The 25,484-nt window shown below is 29.8% G+C and overlaps 2 protein-coding genes across 2 annotated transcripts in view; both read right to left on the bottom strand.

Annotated features, from left to right (window-relative positions):
• Window positions 1-1,778, bottom strand: part of cdk14 (cyclin-dependent kinase 14) — a 230,623-nt gene extending 228,845 nt beyond the window's left edge. The window contains exon 1 of the mRNA XM_051132266.1: window positions 1,444-1,778. Within this exon, the coding sequence (XP_050988223.1) occupies window positions 1,444-1,537 (94 nt within the window). The 5' untranslated portion in view covers window positions 1,538-1,778. The remainder of the gene's footprint in view (window positions 1-1,443) is intronic.
• Window positions 1,779-3,807: 2,029 nt separating this feature from the next.
• LOC127178645 (pituitary tumor-transforming gene 1 protein-interacting protein) lies at window positions 3,808-25,484 on the bottom strand. Its single transcript, XM_051131632.1, has 7 exons — window positions 25,188-25,484; window positions 24,663-24,709; window positions 23,525-23,633; window positions 21,232-21,343; window positions 17,847-17,912; window positions 12,454-12,500; window positions 3,808-5,170 (listed from the first exon to the last, which is right to left on the bottom strand). The coding sequence occupies exons 1-7, from the start codon at window positions 25,318-25,320 to the stop codon at window positions 5,121-5,123; spliced, it is 564 nt and encodes a 187-aa protein (XP_050987589.1). The 5' UTR covers window positions 25,321-25,484; the 3' UTR covers window positions 3,808-5,120.

The following is a 25,484-nucleotide window of genomic DNA, read 5'->3' as shown; positions in this document are numbered from 1 at the left end:
AAACATTTAAATATTTAAAAAATAAAACATTTAAATATAATAAATAATAAACATTACAAACTATTGTAATTAAATACAAAAAATAATTATATACTAATAAATTCTATATTAAATACGTTTTATATTTTACATATTATACATGAAAATGTTTTAAACTAATATTATTTTTATGTATTCTACATATATATATATATATATAGATAGATAGATAGATAGATAGATAGATAGATAGATAGATAGATAGATAGATAGATAAGAATGTGTTTACTTTTAAAATATTTAAAACATTTTGATATCATTTAATAATACAACATCTAGGAGGGAGGGAGGGAAGGAGGGACAAATATATAAAATTATTAAAAATTATAAATGTAATAAATAAAGGCATTATTTTAAAAAAGTATTTTATAAAGTTTGAAATATAAAATATTTTATGCTCCATCTATATAAAATAAAAATATATTTTATCAATACTACAATATATATATATATATATATATATATATATATATATATATATATATATATATATATATTCTAATACTGTTATTATACTGTTTATTTTACATATTATAAAAATATTTGAATATTTAAAAAATAAAACATTTCAATAATATATTAAATAATAAACATTTCAATCTAATAAAAGTGTTAAATGTAATAAATTATTTAAACTACTAAGTTTCACACCATGCAACACAGGCTTCACTTTATGAAATAAAAATACATAATTTATTTTATTTTTGGGTTAAAATGTAACCTGATTGTTTTTGAGATGCATAAACCACTTCAGCAACTCCTAACATCTTCCATAAACCATTTAAACCACAGAGAAATGCTTTTGTCTATTGTCTATTCAACCTGACAGTCTCATAGCAAACAACTAAGAGGTTTTGATGAATCCTAAGAAACACATTAAAGAATTCTGAAGGGAAACGAAGGGCTATATTACGGAATCTAACGGAACACGAGGGTTTGAGAAAGTATGCATTTTTCCACAGATGCGGCAGATGAAGCTCTCAAGTTCACAGCCTGACAATGAGGCACAAAGCAGGAGAACCACAGAAAAGTGAGCGTTCCTGATCGATCACACGTATTGATCACCTCTGACACGACCACAAACAATCAGATACCGATGCGTCTGCAGGAGAAAAGTCAATCACTGCATTATCAGACCATCGGGACACATTCTACTCAATTCTGTTCTGTATTCTACATTGGGCTGGTTTGAGACAAGCTCAATCACGCAACATCTGCACTTCACATTCACACTTTCAGTCCGTTTCAGTCTCGTTTTACTCTTTAAATTCGTCGTTTGGATTAATGAAACGATCGATTACAGTGAAAACAAACTTTCCTCAGACTGTCCTGACTGAACTGACAAGCCCGCGAACAATAACGGCGCGTATTTTACCGTGTTTAATCGTGTTTTTTGACACTTACCGATGCGACTGAAGCTCTCCGACAAAGTTCTTCTTAATTTCTTCATTTTGCCGATTTTTTCGGCCGGTTGAGCCGCTGGCATTAAATCACACATGTCCGATTTGAAGCTGAGGTGATCAGGAGTTTGCAATCAGAGGCGCGTAAATAACGGTTGTGTGGAAAAACACTGTCCTTCTGTATTAGATACACATTTCCAAAGTCTACTGACTACATATCTGAAGAATGAGCTGTAATCCGCGATAATGTGAGGAAGGAAACTTCAGGAGAGCGTCTCTAAACGCCGCGGTTTTCCTCTGGAAAGCTGGATGTCATTTTTGGGATTCTCCTTTCGCTTGGCGAGAGTGCGGATAAAACGCTGAGTAAGTCCCGCCTTCGCGGGTCACTCATTGGCCGTGGAATGGACGTCGCGTCTTTTATTGGCTGCATCAGCTATCCGTCATCTGTACAACACCGCCTCGCCTTTATAATAAAGGCCAGGCGTCCTCAGGACATTGTACAGTTTTTAAATGGCCTTTTAAAGACCCAAATAATCTGTACACGACTTAATTAATAATTCATTACGGAAAAGAAGAAGAAAAAGACTGTATAAAAAGCATACGATTCACTACACTGAAAAGATTTAGAAAATACAATGAAAAGGTGTTATGTATGTAATAAGTTAGATAAAAAAAAAAAAAAAAAAAAAAAAAATATATATATATATATACACACACACACACACACACAATTATATACAAAATATAATTATATACAAAAAATATCTACTGATAAATTACATATTAAAAAACATAATTCTATAAAATGAGTATAATTATAAATGTAATAAATGTAAATAAATAATTATAAATGTAAATGTAAATAAAGAAGTATTTTATAAAATTAGGTTTTTATAAAATTTTTGTTCTTTCTATATAAAATAAAAATATTTTATTAATAATAAAATATATTTTGAATTTTTATTGTATATATTTTAAAAATATTTAAATATTTAAGAAATAAAACATTTAAATATAATAAATAATAAACATTACAAAGTATTGTAATATATACAAAAAAGATTATATACTAATAAATTATATATTAAATACGCTTTATATCTGACATATTATACATGAAAATGTTATAAACTAATATTATTTTTATGTATTTTATATATATATATATAATTATAAGTATAAAATAAAAAAATTAATGTTTAGAATATTTATTAAAATGTTTGGTGTAATTTGATTTCACCCTATATATATATATATATATATATATTCTATTACATTTTGTGCATATCTACAATATCTAAAATGTTCATATTTTATTATAATTTTCTTTATTCATAAAATATTTTTCATAGAAAATATTTATATATATATATATATATATATATATAATATTTATCATATTTATTAAAATGTTTGGTTTCATTTGATTTCTCCCAATACATAGTACTGCCATGTTTTTTTAAAAAATGTTTACATATTTTTTTCTTTTAATTTCTTTATTCTGTACATTCTATAATTCATGCAGGAAAAGAAGAAAAAAAATATGCATGAGATATACCACCTGATATCATCTCTGTACCATAGTACTACCATGGTATACAGTGTTTTATACACAGTGAAAAATTAAATGACACTTAAAAAAAAAACACGTTTTTTAATGGGCTACTTTACTTATTTACAGACAAATTGTCACAATAATAATGAAAAATTGGCATGATTATGCAAAAAAAAATGGTGCTAAAATAGACTGTAGTTTCTTTATGTCAAATAAAACTTCTTGTAAATGTGAGACTGGTGAGTGAAAAATAAGAGAGACAGATGAATCTCCTGCCTCTTTTTCCTTGGAATAACATGCACTGATGAATTATGCAGAAACGCACGTTAAGAAAGTAAATAGGGTCAGTGTTGATTTCATGTTCACTTAAATCTTGCATGCAACTGCTGCGCTTGTTCCGTTCAGTGTCTTTCACATGCAGCGGATTCACACGGATCTGCTCAAACATTTGCAATTCCCTGCTGGATTTGGTGCCTTTGCAATCTAATGCACAAATTTCACTGTTAGTCTAATTATGGCACAGAATGAGCTGCATAACGAATGCGCCGCTCTGTTTTAAACGTCTGATCCGTAGAACAGGTGGCACGAAATAAGACTGATTTTCTGCTCTGCTTTTAAATGAATTGAGTTTTTAAACACATTTTCAGAATAATCATGCATTCATGTTGCAGCTGCTGGTTTAGTATGGAAAGGAGGAGCCGTTCGGACTGATGGAACGAGCAGGACATCAAACTACTTCCTCCAGGCGGTGAAAGGGAACATTGCCGGATGTGATGTGCATTTCACTCAACTCATCATCAGTCCACACAGCCATTTCTTTAAAAGTGGAAGCTTGTTTTTATTAGGACATGTTTTATTAAAAACACACAGTATAAATACAAATGGCTAAGTCATTCAAAGAAGCCGGAGTGATTTAAAAAGATGCTGAGTTTGCAATCACAACTTAATCAAAAAAGTGGATTAATTCACTGAAAAGCTGAAATTGGTCATCGTCAGACACCTTCATGTCATTTTAAACACATATGATGTTATTTTTTTTTACATGCAACGCAAAGTAGAATCTTTGCATCTTCATGCAACAACAGTTCAAAGTGACAAAATCCATTAATGCATCATAACAGTAGTCCATACAATGCATTTTATAAAATAAAATAAAATGCATCATCTGAATCCATAAATCCATCAAAACAGCAGTCCATATGATGCATTTTATACAGTAAAATAAAATGCATCATCTGAATGCATCATATGCATCAAAACAGTAGTTCATATATAATGCATATGCTATATTTCTAAAGTGATTTGACACTTCTCCATCATCTTCTCCACCACTGAAGCTCTGAAATCTTGTTTTGCATATATTGCACCATGTTTTTGGCTCTTCATGTTTGTCAGGTCTGTTTCTCAAAGAAAGCTTCATGAGACTCAATAGAAATATAGCATGCACATCATATAGACTACAGGTATGGTGTATTTATTGTCCATCTTATCATCTTTTGCATGTCCTGGTAAGTATAAACTGTTATTGTGCATATTAGAGCAACATGAAGGCGAATAAATCATGACAGATTTTACATTTTGCATAAACTAGTTCTCAAAGTCTCTATAAGAAAACAAAGAAAACAAAATAATAATCACATTCTAACAGCCATTTTGGCCATTTCCATCAGTTTGATCTAAAGCAATTAAAATGTGCAAAAAATCTTTTTCTTCCTCAGCATTTTTGCCTTGTTTTCCAGTACAAATATTTAGTCAATCTTAAATCCAGATTCACATTTTAAGCCTAAAACCACTTCATTTTGATACATTCTCCAAAAAAACTAGACTTAGCATCTTGTCTTATTTTTCGATCTCAATTTAAGAATGTTTAGATATTCGTTCTGGAAATCAAGACAGAAATACAGAGGAACAGCATTATTTTTTGCAGTGTACTGTTGTTGTGTTTGAGTAATTAAGAAAAGAGAAACTATCAAAGAGAGATTTCTACCAATGAAAGGACTGAGTAGGTAATCTCAGTATCAGCTCTCATCCAGCTCCATTCAAACGAAAATGATCCGACGCGTCTCAAAAGAGCAAAGCATGTGGTGAAGTGATTCTTTTGCGGCTGGATGTCCGATCCGTCACTTCTACTCGTTCTCGAACTTGCTGTACGGGTGATCAGATTCTGTGATGAGACCTGGAAGGAAGGACAGAAGATATGAAATGTGTCACAATCTCATGTGGGATTAAGAAACTGGATCTTATTCATATACACGTCTTATTTGCTGTCAGCTGTATATGAGATGAGTTTCATTTTTTAACCTCGATGCTCCAGAGGACTGAAGCTCTTTTAAATTCTGGCGCTGATATGGCGTTGAAGTAGCAGGAATAAACTCTGATAGATCAGATCTGCTCTCTTTGTTTAAACTGCATTTATATCTTATAAGTCCAAAGTCTCACCTGGCATTGGATGAGTGTTGGTTGTGTGTTTTTTTTTTTTTTTTTTTTTTTTAAATAAAATTAAAAAAAGTGACAAAATAAACAAATAAATCAAATTAAATAATATACAATAAAATATAATAAATACAATAAATTAACCAAAAATAAAAATAAGAACAAATAATAATTTTATTTTAATTACATGAAAAATAACAATTACATTAAAATAAAAATGTAAATACGATTTAAAATATTAATAAATAAAATAGAAAAACAGTGGTAGTGAAGCAGCTTAATTGGCCAAAGTCAATAAAATAAAATAAAACATTTAAACCAAATTACATAATAAACAATAAAATACAAATACAATAAATAAACAAATTAATTAAAAATTAATACAAAATAAGCAAAAATAAAATAATTAATTGAATTAAATAAATAAACAAAAAGAGTTAAACTAAAATAAAAAATTAAACTAAACTTAAAATATTAATAAAATAGACAACAGTGGGAATTTAACAACTAATTTACCAGTCAATATAATAAAATGTAAAATAAAATAAAATTAAATTAAAAATTTAAAAGTAACAAAATAAACAATTTAATCAAATGAAATAATAATAAATAAAATACAATAAATGAAATAAATAAACAACAAATAAAATAAGTCATAAAAATTAAAAAATTAATAAAATAGAAAAACAGTGGTAGTGTAGCAGCTAATTGACCAAAGTCAATAAAGTAAAATTAAATTAAATAACAATTAAATCAAATTAAATTATAAACAATAAAATACAATACAATAAACACAATAAATAAAAATAAGAAATAAAATAAAATAAATAATTAAATTGAATTGAATTAAATAAATAAATAATTTAAATTAAAATAAAAAAAATTAAATAAAATTTAAAATATTAATAAAATGTAACAGTGGTATTATAGCAGCTAATTGGCAAAAAGTCACAAAATAAAATAAAATAAAAGTTTGTTTCCATGAGGTTTAACCTCTTGATGCTCCAGAGGACTGAAGCTCTTATAAGTTGCTGATGCGGAGTTAAAGCAGCGGAAATAAACTCTGATCAGATCTGCTCTCTTGGTTTAAACTGCATTTATATCTTGTTAAACCAAAGTCTCATCTGGAGTTGGATGAGTGTTGGTTTTGGACCCTGTTGCTCTGTGGCACACGGGCAGAATTTCACACAGAACGTCCTTCAGAGGGCAGACTCGTGTGTGTGTGTGTGTGTGTGTGTGTGTGTGTGTGTGAGAGAAAGAGAGCAGCAGGTCGGAGACGCCCGGTCCCTGATGTACAGACTGCTGAGAGCAGGAGAAACACAACGGAGGCCTCCATCCATCATGCTGTCATGCCATCCATACACACACACACACACACACACACACACACACACACACACACACACACACAGCCAGCGCGCTTCACCACAGGACACACAAGCACCAATGAGGACGCAGCCCAGAAACCATCAGTCATAATGGAGCAGCATCACCACATGCTCAGACCATGACTTTTATTTTGTACTCAGTAAGTAAAGTCTTTTGGGTTGCAGCAGGATCTGCAAACTACTGAAGCTTATTTCCACCATGGGATTAAAAAAAAAAAAGAGTAACTGCAACTTTTTATCTCACAATTGTGACTTTTTTTCTAACAATTTTAAGGGTAAAAGTGAGAAGTGAGAGATATAAATTGAGAAATGCGAAATACTTTCTTGCAATTCTGCCTTTTTTTCCCCTGAACTCTGAGTTTGCATGTTGAACGTGAGCGGATGAGGAGCCGTCGTGCGGTGAAAACACGATAAAGCTCCAGCAGTCGAAGCGAGTGAGCGAGGATGAGAAGAGTCTTGTCATCAGATAGAGGGATGAAGCTGACGCTCTCTGAAAGGCTCACACCCTTTGATCTTCTCTTTCCTTTCAACACCCTCTTCACCGGCAAGTGCGACCGGCTCACGAGAATGTCAAACAGACGCATTGCAGTCACAGACACTCACATGAATGCATCTGCAAGCTGTGTCAGCCTTTAAAATTAAATAAAATAAAATAAAATAAACAGTTAAATCAAATTAAGTAAAAAAATAAATAAATAAGAAATAACATAAAAATAATAAAATAAAAAATAAAATTAAATAATAAACACATTCAAATTAAATAAATTTAAAAAATTAAATTAAAAAATGTAAATAAATGTAAAACAAAAGTACTAAAATTGAAAAACAGTGGTAGTGTAGCAGCTAATTGTCCAAAATAAAATAAAATAAAAAGCAACAAAATAAACAGTTAAATCAAATTAAATAATAAATTAAAAATACAAATAAATAAGAAATAAAATAAAACCAAAATAAATTAATTAACAAAAATAATTAATAAATAAAATAACATAATAAATAAATAATTAAACAAAATCTAAATTAAATACTTTTTTTTAACTACTAAAATAGAAAACAGTGGTAGTGTAGCATCTAATTGGCCAAAGTCAATAAAATAAAATTAAATTAAATAAAAAAGCAATGAAATAAACAGTTAAATCAAATTAAATAATAAATTAAAAATACGAATAAATAGGAAATAAAATTAAATTAAAAATAAGGGGAAAAAAATAAATAAATAAAATAAAATAATAAAATAAATAATTAAATGAAATTGAAGAAAGAAAGAAAGAAAGAAAGAAAGAAAGAAAGAATGATTAAATAAAAAAATTACATACATTTATAAAAAATTACTAAAAAACAGTGGTAGTGTAGCAGCTAATTGGCCAGTCAATAAAATAATATAAAATAAAATAAAAATAAAAAGTAAAAAAGTAAAAATACAAATAAATAAGAAATAAAATGAAATAAAAAATAAATAAATGAAATAAAATCATATAATAAATAATTAAAGAAATTAAATCAAATTAAAGAAAGAAACAAAGATTAAATTAAAAAAAAAATACATTTTTAAAAAATTACTAAAATAGAAAAACAGTGGTAGTGTAGCAGCTAATTGGCCAAAGTCAATAAAATAAAATAAAATAAAAAGTAACAAAATAAACAGTTAAATCAAATTAAATAAATAAAAAATAAACATTTTAAAAGAAATAAAATAAAACAATAAATAATTAAATGAAATCAAATTAAATTAAATAAATACATAAAGAGGAAATTTAAAAAAAAAAATGGAAAAAAAAAATGTAATAAATGTAAACGTAAAAGATGTTAGTGTAAGTTTTAGTGTTAGTGTCAGTGTCAGCTAATTGGCCAAAGTCTATAAAATAAAACTAGTTTCCATGTAGTTTTACACCATTTCTACTTAAATGAAGCAGTCTGCTGAAAGACAAATGCTCTCCTCAGGTCATTTCCATTGCTCTTCTGCGGCATGAACCCACACTTCCTTCAGCTTGTCTCAAGGTCGTGTGGTTTTCCGCCGGTCTTTGCGCAGCAGCTCCCGCCCTCCGCCGTGGCTCCGGTGACCCGCTCTCGCTTTCTCTCGCTCTCACGCGCCGCAGGAGCTGCGATCGCAGGCGCCGAATTGCATTTACATTTCACCTCATTCCTCCGCAGCGCCGGGACGCCATCCGGGGCTTTGCCACCACATAAATTACAGCTCTTCTCAGCTCTTCACCAGCGCTAATTAGCACAGAGTTAATCAAGCATGAGTCAAGCGGCCCGTCTGACACTTTTCCACCTATTAGTGCTGGAGGATGGACTTTATTAGGTAAAGCTCATTCTGAAGAAATGCATTTCTCTCCTCAAGTCACTTTAAAGCGTTCATCTTCTTTAAACCAGATAAATGTTTAGCATTTTGAGTATCTGTGATTCTGAAAATAATGGAAGTTTTTAGTAAATGCAATGTGATGAAATCTGCATGTGGTGTTTTTTGTGTTGCACAGATAACTGATCTTTAATAGTGAACTGAAGGACAGGCTGATGTGTGTTTACATTTGGTAAAGGCTAATCGGGTCTTAATTCATAAGTGTACGAGTAAAATAATTATGCTTTCAACAGAGTAATTCATACTAATATCCTACTGCTCTCTAAGAAAGTAACCATTAGCATTAATATTTAAGGACGCTTATTTCTGCCAAGGAATGAAAATATAAAAAAGGTCATTGCGACTTATTTCACAGTTCTCTCAATTGCAACTTATCTACTTGTAATTCTCTGTTTATTTCTATCTCCCATTTCCGATTTTACATCTCATAATTCTGACCTTTTTTCAAATTCTTTTTTCTTAGAATTCTGCATTTATATCTTGTAATTCTGACTTTTTTCTTGTAATTCAAAACTTTTTCCTCGCAATTCTGACTTTTTCAGAATTCTCAGTTTACAATTCCAACATTTTTCTGACTTTCTTTTCGTAATTTTGACTTTCTTTCTCGTAATTCTTTTTTCTTACAGAATTCTGACTTCACATCTCCTAATTCTGACTTTTCATATTCTTTTTTCTTAGATTTCTGCATGCATATATTTTAACTCATTTCGTTATTCTGATGTTTTTCTTCCAATTTTGACTTTTTTCAGAATTCTCAGTTTACAATTCCATTTTTTTTTTTTAGAAATCTGCACTTACATCTCATAATTCTGACATTTTTCTTGTAATTCTGATTTTTTTTTTCAGAATTCTCAGTTCACATCTCAAAATTCTGATTTTTTTTTCCACAATTCTAAGAAAAAAGTTAGAATTGTAATTCTGACCTTTTTCTGTAATTCAGATTTTTTTTCTGAATTCTCAGTTCACAATTCCAATGTTTTTTCTTAGAATTTAGCATTTACATCTCGCAATTCTGACTTTCATTTCATAATTTTGACATTTTCTTGTAAATCAGTTTATTTCTCACAATTTTTTTTTCTTACAGAATTCTGACTTTACATCTCATAATTCTGACTTTTTTTATTCTTTTTTCTTCTCAGAATTCTGCATTTATATCCTGCAACTGATTTTGTAATTCTAATGTTTTTCTTCCAGATCTGACTTTTTTCAGAATTCTCAGTTTATAATTCCGTTTTTCTTAGAAATCTGCATTTATATCTTGTAATTCACACTTTTTCCTCATAATTCTGACGTTTTTTTTCTAGTAATTCTGACTTTTTCCAGAATTCTCAGTTTACAGTATATCATATAGTTCTGATTTTTTTTTTTTCACAATTCTAACGTTTTTCTTAGAATTCTGCATTTAAATATTGTAATTCTGAGTTTTTCTTGCAATTCTGGCTTTTTTTTTCAGAATTCTCAGTCTACAATTCCAACATTAATCTTAGAATTCTGCATTTATATATTGTAATTCTGACTTTCTTTTTGTAATTCTGACTTTTTTTCTTGTAATTCAGTTTATTTCCTCGCAATTCTTGTTTTTCTTACAATTCTAACTTTTTTCAGAATTCTCAGTTTACATCTCATAATTCTAATATATTGAACTTTTTATTAAAACTCTGCATTATATCTAGCCATTTTAAATTTCCTAAAATTTTGCATTTATATCTCGCAATGCTGACTTTTTTCTCATAGTTTTTTAATCTACATCTTGTAATTCAGACTTTTTTCAGAATTCTTAGTTACTATTCCAACATTTCTCTTAGAATTCTACATTATATCTCATAATTCTGACTTTCTTTTCGTAATTCTGACTTTTCTTGCAGCATTTTAACGTCGCAATTCCAACCTTTTTTTTAGAACCCTGAATTTATATCTTGAAATTCTGACTTGTTTCTTAAAATGCTCAGTTTACTTTTTGCAATTTTTTCCTGCATTTTTTGATATCTGACTACACGCACGTGCAGAATTCTAAAGAAAATAAATTGACCAATAAATTCACAATAGTGTATTTATGTGGTGGAAATAAGCTTCCCTAAGTATCTCTAAAACACATTTGTAATCCACTCGTCGTCTGCCGAGGCCACATCATCACTGATCAGGCAGCGTTGGGACGCGGCGCACGAGTCGATCAGAAAGCTGAGTGTACCTGCATCGGACTGCGTCTGAAGAACACGTTATCTGCTGAATACAGCATTACTGAGACCAACACAATGAACCAGATCAATAAAGACCTGTGTCACAACAACTCCACATGATGTCCTGTAATCGGCCAAAACTTCACAACTAAGATGTATTAGCTAATAAATCTTAAGATCTCTGCAGAATTGAGCACTTTGTAGTTGTGCCAGTATGAGACCCACCCATAATTATTGATGCAATTATCTGCAGCTAATTTCTTCAACAGGAACGACTTGAATAAATAAATCAGTGAGTGAACAAACACACAAGGGACAGCATATGCTCACCATATGTATATAAACACTACCGTCCCAAAGTTTGGGGTTTTAAATAAATTAATACTTTTATTCAGTAAGGCTGCATTAAATGGATCAAAAGCGTCAGTAAAGACATTTGTAAGACAAATAAAATGTATGATGGTTTCCACAAAAATATTGGGCAGCACAACTGTTTTCAACATTAATAATAATCATTAATAATTACTTAATTTAAATAATAATTATAATTTTAGCAGCAAATCAGCATATTAGAATGATTTCTGAAGGATCATGTGACACTGAAGACTGGAGTAATGACGCTGAGAATTCAACTTTGATCACAGAAATAAATTACACTTCAACAGATATTCACATAGAAAACATTAATTTTAAATTATAATAATATTTCAGATTTTTCCTGTATTTTTGATTAAATAAATGCAGCCTTGGTGAGCAAAAGAGAGTTTTTTTTCAGAAAACATTAAAAATTCTACTGTATGAATTTTATTGTAAAAATATATATATATTTATATTATTTTATATGTATGTTTTGGAGCAGATACATACAATTTAAAACAAAAATACAAATATTTAGAAATAAAAGCAGCCAATAAGTGTCAATGATGCATTTAAATAACCAGGTTTTAGTCACTATATCATTCCCATAGTTTTATTTGTGTTATTTCCTCGTTTCGTGGCTCTACTATTTTTGTCAAATTCAGAAAAGAGTCATAATGAGTAGCTGTGACCAATCTCTGGTGAATACTAACGGCAGAAGTAGAGGACTGACGTTACTCACCGTACTTCCTGCGGATTTCATCATGTTTCACCTTCCTCTCCGCCCTCCTGCAACAGACAGAAACCAGACATGAGTGACGGCTTCTGACAGACTGGACCGGGTTATGCAGATCTTTGAAACAAAATACTGCAATTCTGTGTCGTTTGCATCATCTGTGCTTCATTTCTTAAGATTTGGTATGAAACTAGTTAAAGTGGACTGTTGTCAACATGGACAAGTTAAATCAGCATGCTCAAAATAATACAATGATTGATTGACTGTTTAAAAATTGTTTATAATATTCATGAGGAAAAACAAGTGTAAAACAGAAAAGTTAATAATTAAATAAAATGTATAAAACAAAAACTAAAAACGGAAATAAAACACTTAATACAATGTAAAGCATGGTTTATGCTGAACGCAGTGTGTTTTGTGCTGTCAAGAACATGAAGTCTGGAAATTAAAGAGACATGAAATTAAATTAAAAACTGTTAACATCTGGCAATTTTTCTTTTTCCTAGAATTTAGCATTTATATCTCACAATACTGATTTTTTGTTCTACATTTTTGCATTTACATTTACATCATTCTGACATTTTCCCAAAGTTTAGTTTTTATATCTCACAGTTCTGACTTTTTGCATTTACATGTCACAATTCTGAGCTTTATCCTAAAATTTAGCATTTATATCTCGCTTTAGAAATTATATCTTGACTTTTTTTTTGTAGAATTTTGCATTTACATCTCATAATGCTGACATTTTTCCTAAAATTTAATGAACATCTTGCAATTCTGACTTTTTTATTATAGTTTTACTGTATGTTTACATCTCACAATTCTGACTTTTTTTCCTAAATATTTATATTTACATCTGGCAATTCAGACTTTTTTCCTAAAATTTAGCATTTATATCTAGCATTTCTGACTTTTTTTCTAGATTTTTGTGTTTACAACTTGCAATTCTGACCTTTTTTTCAGTTTTTTTTTTATTTACATCTTGCAATTCAAACTTTTTCCTAAAATGTTAGTGTTTATATCTCACAATTCTGACTTTTTTCCTTATAGCTTTTTATTTACATCTTGCGATTCTGATTTTTTTCCCTAAAATTTTTTTATATCTCGCAATTCAAACTTTTTCCTAGATTATTGTGTTTACAACGTGCAACTCTGAGTTTTTTGCATCATTTTTTATTTACATATTGTAATTCTGACTTTTTTCCTAAAATTCTGCATGTAAATCTTGCAATTCATACTTTTTCCTAAAATGTTATCATTTATATCTCGCAATTCTGACTTTTTTCCTAGATTTTTATTTACATCTTGCAATTCTGACTTTTTTTTCCTAAAGTTTTGCATTTATATCTCATAACTCTTTTTTCTTATACTTTTTTATTTGCGTCTTGCAACTTTTTTCCTAAAATTTTAGTGCTTATATCTTACAATTCTGACTTTTTTTTCTCATAGTTTTTTTTTATTTATATATTGCAATTATGATTTTTTTCCCCCTAAAATTTATATCTTGCAATTCTGACCTTTTTCTTAAAGTTTTGCTTTTTATAGCTTGCTTTTTCAGAATTCTTTTTGCGTTTTGTCCAATATAAAACAAATTAAACTCAAAACCTGGATTCAATTTCCACAGCCAAAACCATTGAACTGAAAACTGGCCAAGTCCTGAAGAGCTGCACATGGGCGGCAGTAGATGATTCACGGAGAGTTCATGTCTTTGTTTAAGGCCGTCCATTCCTCCACATGCTCATCGTAAATACGAGCTGCGCTGTTTTATGGGCGTGTGACATACGAGCGGTGCTGAACGACACCAATCGCTCTCCAAACATCATTCATCCTCTCTACAGCGCACAATGAAGATGAGGCCGAGCCTCCAGAGGAACCGCGGCCGCTCAAACCTGTATAAATCAGCCGGAGTTTTATGAGCAGCTGATCTGTGAACAATCACTGGAGCTGTTAGCCATCTGTTGCTGCTTCCACAATCCTCAACAACAATGACTCCACCGGCTAGTGTTTTACACGTGTGTATCTGTTACAGATCAGATTTCTGCATTCAACTGGAACGCTAAACACAAAGATCAACAGCAAATAAAACTAAAAACACCACTGAGGATCTTTATTAAAAGACTAAGCTTCACTAGCATTCAAAGGTTTGGGGTCAGCAAGATTTTTAATGGTGTTGAAATTAATCTGTTCTCCTCACTGTATTTATTTAATCAAAAACTGTAAAATTTTGAAATATTTTTACAATGTAAAATAACTGTTGCCTATGTGAATATCTGTTAAAATGTAATTTATTTCTGTGATGCGCAGCTGAATTTTCAGCATCATTACTCCAGTCTTCAGTGTCACATGATCCTTCAGAAATCATTCTAATATGCTGATTTGCTGCTCAACAAACATTAATGATTATTATCAAAGTTGAAAACATGTATTTATTTTTGAAGAAAGTGTGATACATTTTATTTTTCAAGATTCACAGATCAATAGAAAGTTCAAAAGAACAGCATTTATTTGAAACAGAAATCGTATTATAAATGTCTATAACTGTCACTTTTGATCGATTTAATAAATCCTTGAGGAATAAAAATGTTATTTTCCTTACAAAAATTAAATAAAAACTTACTGACCCCAAACTTTTAAATGGAAGTGTATATTTAAACAAAATATGAAGGTACAATTTCATCAATCCACATAGTCACAACTTATTTTACTTGCATAATTTGACATTTTCTAACATGCAAATAAGAGAAAAATAATGCATTTTCAAAATTAATAATATTAACTGATGCAATTGTAATTGTAAAAATGTATTAGTTAATGTTGGATTTAAAATTAACCAAGTTTATAAATGTTATAGAAGTATTTATCATTGTTAGCTCATGTTAAATTTAACTAAATTTGAAATAAAAACAGAAAATATATTTTAAAAAAAAACATTCAAAATATTAATAAACACTACATAGACAATAAAGATGACAAAAATTACTAAAACTAATTAATTATATTAACAGATTTTTTACTTTTGATTTGAAAAAGCACTGAAATTAAAATAAACTAAGAATGAAACTAAGTCAAAATAAACTAAGTTTTAAATTATTAGTTCGTGTTAATCAATGCATTTAACAAATGATAATAAAAGGAACCTTGTTGTAAAGTGTTATGAAACTATCATAGAACTAACCAACCCTGGTCTGTGTCAAATCTTTTCAATTCTCTCCATGCGTGACACTGGACCACAAAACCAGTCATAAGGCTCCATTTATTGGAACTGAGATTTATACATCATCCGAAAGCTGATAAATAAGCTTTTTAGTTAGGATAGGACAATATTCGGCTGAGATACAACTATTTGAAAATCAGGAATCTGAGGGTGCAAATAAAAATAAAAATATTAAGGAAATCACCTTTAAAGTTGTCCAAATTAACTTGTTAGCAATGCATATTACTAATCAAAAATTAGGTTTTAATATATTTACTGTAGGAAATGTACAAAATATCTTCATGGAACATGACCTTTACTTAATATCCTAATAATTTTTGGCATAAAAGAAAAATTGACCCATACAATGTATTTTTGGCTATTGCTACAAATATACCCGTGCTGCTTATGACTGGTTTTGTGCTCCAGGGCCACATATACGTTCAAGGACATCAGAAAGGGACGTGGTGCAACGACTCCCAGAATGCACTGTGCTTCTGTTAGGAATAATCATTCATCACAATACACACTAAAGACGACAAAAAAAAATACTGAAGAAAAGCACATTCGTTCATCAGATGCATCACACACAATCTGCCGAGACCCTGCAGAGATATCTGATCTTGGTTAATCTGAGCTCTCGACTTCTAAAGGAGATTCCTGCTCCCCCTCGAGTGTCTGACACAGAAGTGACCTTGTTAGTGCAGCACAGCTGCTGAAAGCCCTACAGACATATTTACACGCAACACACGTAATCAACAAAGCACTGAGGCACACACACCGCATACTCATTACGTGACCGAATCCGCTTCAGATCAACAGGTGCTTGAAAAAAACCTTCAAGTGTGACACGACCGGATCGAATGCGGCCAAACCTCACTATGACAAAAATGGCAACATGCACAAATTGTATGCAGCATTAGATGAGTTTGTTTCTTCATCAGATTTGGAGAAACGTGCCGTCACTGTCTCACCAGTGGATGTGAATGGGTGCCAGAACGAGAGCTGATAAAAACATCACAATAATCCACAACACTCCAGTCCGTCAGTTCACATCTTGAGAAGACAAAAGCTGAAACAAATCCATCATTAAGACATTTTTAACCCAAATACATTGAGTCTATAATCCATAATAACACTTCCTCCAGTGGAAAAGTCCATCTGCTGTGGTGTCTCACATCAAAATGCAGCCACGTATTTGTTTAGACAGTTCCTACTCATTTTCCATTTCAAAATTCCATACTTTTCCAGACTCAAATTTCCAAGCCTCTCGGTAGATTTTCAGACAATATTTAACACAAATGGTTCACAGAGCTTTATATCTGTCATCTGTAAATATTTTTATTTTCTCAGGGTTTTTTCACCGATAAATAAAATTAAAAACAGACTTTTACATGCACATGAGAAACTTTTTTTGTGCCCACGAGAAACTATTCACATGCACATGGGAATTTTTTGCATGCTTATGCATTACACTTTCTAGTTTTAAATAACCTATTTCCTTCGTGCATCACTATGAATAAACGAGAGCATGGATGCACATGAATTAACAGAGATCTACTTGTTCAGAATTTGGCTTTTCTTATTGTATTACCTCTAATATCAAGGCATAATGTCTAATTTAACACGTCCTCTGTGGCCGCGCAAAAACCATGACATGAAATGGGCTGATGACATAACATTTGCTCAAGGGTCTATAAAAAAAAGACCAGTACTGTAAAAAGTGTTTAAAATGTGGCTTTCATTAGGGCAGTATGCACTATGCATACTTTTTGATCTGTGCAAATTCAGACCAGACCACTTTTTCACTGGAGGAAGTGTTATTATTGATTATGGACTCAATGTATTATAGTTAAAAATGTCTTGATGGATTTGTTTCAGCTTTTGTCTCCTCAAGATGTTAACTGATGGACTGGAGTGGTGTGGATTACTTGTGGATGATTGTGATGTTTTTATCAGCTGTTCAGACTCTCATTCTGACGGCACCCATTCACATCCATTGGTGAGACAGTGACGGAATGACACGTTTTTTTCAAATCTGATGAGGAAACATACTCATCCTAATCCTGGATGGCCTGAAGGTATGAATATTTTCAGCACATTTTCACTTTTGGGTGAAATAGTCCTACATATAATCACTATTAAAGTGACAAAAAAAACAAACCGAAACATGTTTCGGCTGATCTAAAATGTAACATTTACATACCGTTCATCTGCTCGCTGTCTGATCTCTTCTCTTCTCCGGGCAAACTGCTCATCATCACGGTCAATACTGAAAACATAAAAGTAAAAGCTAATTCAGAATATTACTAAGTATGATATTAGTACATTAACAATAACACAAGCTCGAGTGAATTACTGCATAATCATGCCATGCTCAAATTACTGTAATTACACGCTTCCAAAACGCATGGGTCAAAATTATCGATTTTTCTTTTATGCCAAAAACCATTAGAATATTAAGTAAAGATGATGATCCATGAAGATATTTTGTACATTTCCTACCATTATTAGATCAAAACTTTAGTTTAGTTTACTTCATTTGGACAACTTTAAAGGTGATTTTCTCAATATTTAGATTTTTTTGCACCCTCAGATTCCAGATTTTCAGCCAAATATTGTCCTATCCTAACAAACAATACATCAATGCTTAAAAAAGGCTTATTTATTCAACTTTCATATTCATGTCATGTCAGTTTCCAAAACTCAAAATGTTATTAGCATTTTGATGAAAACCCAGGCTTTATATGACATGGCAGCTATTTATCAAAGAAAATGTACAGGTGAATTAATGTTTTGATTAATTACTTTACTCATGAACAACCACGAAATGAATAATTCCAGTAATTCTGCTGAAAATCAGTGACCTTTACATCGTCACTGAAACTGAAAGACAGAAACTCCAGCCTCATGAATTCCCTTTCAATCATAAACGACAATAAAGCGTAATTCATTCCGAATGAAAAGCAAAAGTGAAAGCATGATCTAGTCTAGCCATAAAAACAACAAGCTGTTGTACATATCACAGAATAAAGGATGATCACATGAAGCTGAATAAGCATTAATAAAAGAGGAAACGCTTCTGCTTTTGTAAGTAAAGCACGTCTGCGTTTGCATCATGAGACGCGTGACTGACACGCAGCCGCTGAGCAGATGGAAGACTTGACAAATGAAATCATCTCTGATTGACAGACAGACACGCAGACGTGCCCTTTACAACCCGTCAAATACAAAACCGGCTTTAAAAATAATCTCTTCGGGGAAAAACGTCAAGTCTTATGCTATCCTTGATAAATTAATAAATAAATGCAATATAGAATGTAACTGTGTTCATTAACCCCATAAAGTCCACTGATTTTGATCAAGTAAACGTCAGAATAACTGCAGTAATATTTCCAGATGAACATGTGCTGGACTGAAGCATCTCAGCTTTACTTGATTCCCCATTAATCACTTTTTAGTCTCAAATCTGATCAACTTTTGAGGAATGTTTGTTTCCAGAAGCTTTACTTTCACTGTTTCTCAGTGGAGGAATGATTTTTACATGCCTCCAAAACATCTCACATCTTTTGAGGAACGTTTATTTGTTCATCTCTCAATCACTATTGGATTGCATTGCATTATATGTTTGGATCATTTCAATCACATCTAAGAAATATTTTTGGCGATACAGAGCGATGACTGATATTTACATAATTTGATGTCAGTATCTGCTCTACTGTTATAAAGATCTCATTGATTTACATTACGATGATCAAAATTACATATAAACAACAGCATCTGCGTCAAATTTATATTTTTACTCAGTCTGAGCCTCTGAATAAAACTGAGCTGAATAAAATTGAGGCCCTCAACATACAGATTTTTTTGTTTTTTCAAAATTTTATTTTTATTTTTAATTTATTTATCTTTTTTTTTAAGAAACATATACATTTTTTGTAAGGAAAATCATTAGGTGTCAAAAATACTTTATGTAAAATTATCTATGAAGTTATATTAGGATCAGATATATTCACCCTTTTCCTCAAAATAGAGATTTTTTTTTTTTTTGTTTGTTTTTCCAAATTTTGTTTTTTTTTTTTTTTTTTTTTTTTTTAATTTTACACGTTTCTTATTTAGGTCATTTTGACCAGGGTATGTAAGGAAAATCATTAGGTGTCAAAAATATTTAATGCAAAATTATCTATGAAGTTATATTAGTATCAGATATTTTTAGCCTTTTCCTCAAAATACAGATTTTTTTATTGTTGTTGTTCAGGGGTATTTTTTCAGATTTTTTACAATTTTTTTTTTTTTTTTTTTTTTTTTTTTAAGAAACATAAACTTTTTTTTTTTTTTTTTTACACATTTTTGTTTGGGCCATTTTCACCAGGGTACGTAAGAAATATCATTAGGTCTCAAAAATACTTTATGTAAACTTAAACAAGAAATGTGTAAAATGAAAGAAAAATGTATGTTTCTTAAAAAAATAATAATAATAGTAAAAAATCTGAAAAAAAAAAAAAACCAACAACAAACAAAAAAAGATCTGTATTTTGAGGAAAAGGCTAAAAATATCTGATGCTAACATAACTTTATAGATAATAAATCATTCCTCCATCTATAAAGTTATGTTAGCATCAGATATTTTTAGCCTTTTCCTCAAAATACAGATCTTTTTTTGTTTGTTGTTGTTTTTTTTTGTTTGGTTTTTTTTTTTTTTTCAGATTTTTTACAATTATTATTATTATTTTTTTAAGAAACATAAACATTTTTCTTTAATTTTACACATTTCTTGTTTGGGTCATTTTGACCAGGGTATGTAAAAAAATATTATTAGGTCTCAAAAATACTTTATGTAAAATTATCTATGAAGTTATATTAATATAATATAACTTCATAGATCATTTTAAAGATAAAAGACAGATAAAAAAATCTGTACAAAATACAAATCTTTTTTTTTTTTTTGCAGATTTTTTACCTTTTTTTTTTTTAATAAACTTTTTTTTATATTTTACAAATTTCTTGTATGGGTACATATAGAAAATAATTAGGTGTCAAAAAATTATCTATGTAGTTAGTAAGATAAAATATATTCAGCCTTTTTCACACCTTTTCCCCATATTTCACACACTTTTAGACTGAATTTTGTATATTATTTTATATTATATTTTATCATTTTTATATTTAACAACATTTTTAATATTTTAAAGTAGATTTTATAATATTTTCAATAATATTATCAATAATAATAATAATATTTTTTACAATAACATTTTAATTATTTATTAAATATTTTATATAAAGGTTGAGTAAAGTGTTCTATTTTTTATAAAAAAATTACATTTTCATGCCCTTATTTCATATGTCAGGCTTTATAGGGTTCAATAAACTGTTCAGTTTCGCAAAACGAGATGCGTCAGGCGTTACAGGGTTCATCTTTTATCACAGAACTCATCGCGGCTCTGAGGTGGAAGTGAAACCCGTTAGTGTGAATGTGACTATTCAAAGAAAAAAGGCAGTGAAGCTGATATGAAAGACTATATATGGCATCCTGTGTCAAATGGTGAATGTCTAACACGCATCCATGAGTGTGTTTGTGGAGGTCTGACCTGGACGAGCGTCTGCGTTTACAGCAGCAGCACCAGCAGCAGCAGATGGTGATGGCCAGCAGCAGCGTCCCGCAAACCGCGGCCATCGCTATGATCAGAGCTTCAAAGTTCACTGGAACAACAAACAACAACACATCACCACACTGAGGATCAGAGACACGCGCTGTGTCGGTCTCTGCTGACACCTGCTGGACGTTTACTGATAGTGAAGGTGATGGAAACACTGTTCTCATGATTGAGTTGTGCAATTGTTTTTATTATTATCATGTGAGTGTGAGCAATTTAACTACATCATCTACAGTTTGACCTTTATAACACATTTAGGTGTGTTCTGACCTGGATCCATAAAAATTCTAAAAAAAAAAAAAAAGCAAAATGCATGGTTATTAGTAAAGGAATGAAACTTTGTGAATGCTTTAATGCCCTTTAAAAAAAAAAAGTTACGCTTTTTTTTGTTTTGCTCATTTTGACAAGGATATGTATGAAGTATCATTAGGTGTCAAAAATACTTTTTGGAAAATTATCTATGAAGTTATATTAGTGTCAAAAAAATGTAAAGTATATTCACCCCTTTCCCCATATTTCACTGAATGTTGTTAAAAAACTGAATATGAATACGTTGCCTATGGACGAACCATTGTAGCATGAAAAACGAATTACATTTTCATCTGAAAGTTAAAGTTTATGCAAGTAAAATGAGTTTATTTTGAGAGCAATCATGAGTTATTAATTCAAATTCATTGCAATGAATGTAATACTGTTAATTCTCAGATTATATGTTTGTAGAAATTTCAAACAATGATACATTCAAATAAAACTTCTCATCAGTATTGCAGAAAATATATGTGAATTTTGCATCATAGTTTTTTGCTTGTTTGTTTTGAAAACATGGTTAAATTGAAAAGTTTACTGATTAATAAAAACTTGCCGATCAGACACAGTGTGTATTTGCTTAAAAATATTATATATAAAAAAAAACTAACCTGAAAGCTGCGTAATGCACTCAAAAAATAAATAAATAAATATTATATATATATATATATATATATATATATATTATTATTATTTTTTAAGAGCATTTTACTCAAAAGAGAAAAAGAGTTTTTGAATTATAGTAAAATAATGCCACAATGCAAAAATATTAACTGTAGAAACAATGTTCAGTTTTAAATTTGGCTATTAATTACAAAGACAAAGCAAGTAAAACAGTGAAATAAACATGGAAAATTTTACCCTAACCTTAACATTAAGAAATATATTATTTACAGTATTAGTTTGAGGTGAAATATGAGCTGGAGAATATTTTCTTATCCACTATGGTTTCACTTTTACTTCAATATAAATGTGGTCTTTTCAGGTAACTCATAAACATTTTAAAAAAAAAAAAACATTTAAGATTTTCAGTGTAGGAGTGAGAGACGTAATATATAGTTCATTAACTCAACAGGGACCTTTATCACTCTGAAGAGGTTTATTTTGTGATAAAGACAGTCTAAAGGTACATTATCACATTTATTGCTTGATTAAAGACCAAAGAGATAAGGAAAAGGGTAAGTATTGATTTGGGTATAAATTATTTTATTTTTAGATATTTTTGTTTTTTATTTTTTAGATTTATTTTTTATTTATTCACAGAAGCCGCAGAGAGACAAATCACGAGCACTGGTGTATTATTAACTAAAACTATTATAAATCAAAATAAAGCTGAAATAAAATATAATTATTAGATTAATTAAAACTGCAACAAAAATAAATTGAAACTTATAGAAATATATATTTTTTTTTTTTAAAAAACAGTGATTAAAATTACATAAAATTAAAAGAAAAGTCAAAAAACGTAACTGAAATTAAAATAACTGAAAATATAAAAATAAATTATAATTAAAAATACTAATGAAAACTAAATAAGTAATACTAGGTTTGACAGATGATTTACAGCTTAGTTATACTGTGTTGCCCTCAATGACAGTCACTATTCTTTAATATTTAACCACTATATGCCACAAATAGCTAATCGGAATCAATTAATCTTGCTATCGGCAGCGTACATGAATGTAATGCCCTCAGGACTGGTAAAGTGATGTGATAAAATCACTTCTCCCCTTCCCTGCCATCTAAAGGAAGCTGAACTGGGGACTTCCAGAACTAAATGCAAATCTCACTTCATGAATGTGAAAGTATTACTTCCAGCTCAACAGCTGCCTGTACACTAGATATCAGCATGTATATTTAATCAAATCTGTGTATCTTAAATCTAATTAAAGCATGAACATGAACATGAACATGAACTCACCCCAGCAAACACCCCAGCGCGCCTGAGAGAGTTTACACACCGACGCCGGAGGAATCACATACGACACCGGATAATCCATGCAGCTGCCGTTCATCTGGCACCACAAACACTGTTGGGAAAAAACGTTAATGTTATTATAACAACATTTATTATTATTATTATTACCACTACTATTAATGACATCCTCTAGGATGTCACAAAAACATTGATTATTATTATTATTATTATTATTATTATTATTATTATTATTATTATTTGCTACATCCTCTAAGATGTTAAAAAATATTTATTATTATCATTATTATTAATTACATATTCCAGGATATTACAAAAACATTGATTATTATTATTTTATTTTTTACTATATCCTCTAGGATGTTACAAAAATATTTATTATTATTATTATTATTATTATTATTATTAACAACATCCTCTAGGATATTACAAAAATATGTATTACTATTATTATTATCATTATTATTATTATTATTATTATTAACAACATCCCTTAGGATGTATCAAAATATTTATTATTATTATTATTAATATTATTATTATTAACAACAACATCCTCTAGGATGTTACAAAATATTTATTATTATTATTATTATTATTATTATTATTATTATTAACAACATCCTTTAGGATGCATCAAAATATTTATTATTCTTATTATTATTATTATTGACATCCTCTAGGATGTTACAAAATATTTATTATTATCATTATAATTATTATTATTATTATTATTATTATTATTATTATTATTAACAATATCCTCTAGGATGTAACAAAAATATTTATTATTTTTATTATTATTATTAATAATATTATTATTTATGACATCCTCTAGGATGTTACAAAATTATGTATTATTATTATTATTATTATTATTATTATTATTATTGACATAAAATCATAACTGTTTTTTTTAAAAAAGTTACAAATGACACAAATCAGTTTGAAAATAAAGTACAAAATATTAAAAGTTCTATCAATAACAAGTTTCTGATTGCCTAATGAACCATTTAAAAAAATATATATATATTACAATATTAATTTTCAAAAGGTTCAGGTGGTTGTGCATAAAAGGAACGACCAGGTTAATAAAAAGTTAATGAGCATCATGTGATCTTACCGAAACATTGGCGAGGCACGTCTCACAGGAAGTCTGAGTGTTGCATGCTGGGGCAAGATAGAAGAATAGAAACTCACACAAAGCAGATAAAACACTGATATAAAATCACAAAAATTAATAACAGAACTTTATGCTTTTTAGAATGTGACCACTAATGCGACATCAAAGTCTGGATTAACAATCATAAATGGCATAACAGAGTAATACAACTAACTGATAAAAAAAAAAAACTTCAAAATACTTTTTTATTGACCTAAAATATGTAAGTTTTACTTTTATAAAAGTCCTTTTGGTGTTTTTATATGAATGTCTAAAACTACTGACATTAAAATAAGTGACAGTTTTTTTACTAAACATATTAAATAAATTAGGAAAATTAAGTGAATATTAATAATAATAATAACATAATATTTTATAAAAATATTTTTACATGTATGCATACATCTCCATGCATCACAAGCATTTTGAGGCGGCAAAATATATATATATGATAAAAAAAGAAGACACATGCAGGTAAGTACATACGTTTGTGAACAGGTGGATGAGCTGTAGGTATAATTAAAATTGGATTTGCAGTTGTTACTGCTTCAGAAACACTGAGTGCGACACAAATCAGCAGGAAGCCCAACATCGACAAAAATACTCGCGATTCATCCATATCGGAGACGACTTGGAGGTTCGTACAGCAGAAGAATGTTGAATGTTTCTATTTGAGCTCTGAATTCTTCCTTTCGGCAAAATAAAAATCCCAAAAACTCTCCTCAACACGAAGAAACCATGAAGTGATCGACACTGGAGAAACACGGAAACACAACAACGCAG

Source organism: Labeo rohita, chromosome 16 (genome assembly GCF_022985175.1).
Source record: "Labeo rohita strain BAU-BD-2019 chromosome 16, IGBB_LRoh.1.0, whole genome shotgun sequence".
Taxonomy (NCBI): Eukaryota; Metazoa; Chordata; class Actinopteri; order Cypriniformes; family Cyprinidae; genus Labeo; species Labeo rohita.
Note: the sequence above shows the minus strand (reverse complement) of the source record. Positions and strands in the feature narration are given on the sequence as shown.

Bases quoted from the DNA above. Each gene is read 5' to 3' on its own strand.
- LOC127178645 (XM_051131632.1), bottom strand. From the start codon at position 25,320: ATGGATGAATCGCGAGTATTTTTGTCGATGTTGGGCTTCCTGCTGATT. The intron at 21,344-23,524 runs GTGAGTTCATGT...TTGTTGTTCCAG, and splicing joins GCGCTGGGGTGTTTGCTGGG to TGAACTTTGAAGCTCTGATC. The intron at 5,171-12,453 runs GTGAGTAACGTC...CCTTCCTTCCAG, and splicing joins TGAAATCCGCAGGAAGTACG to GTCTCATCACAGAATCTGAT.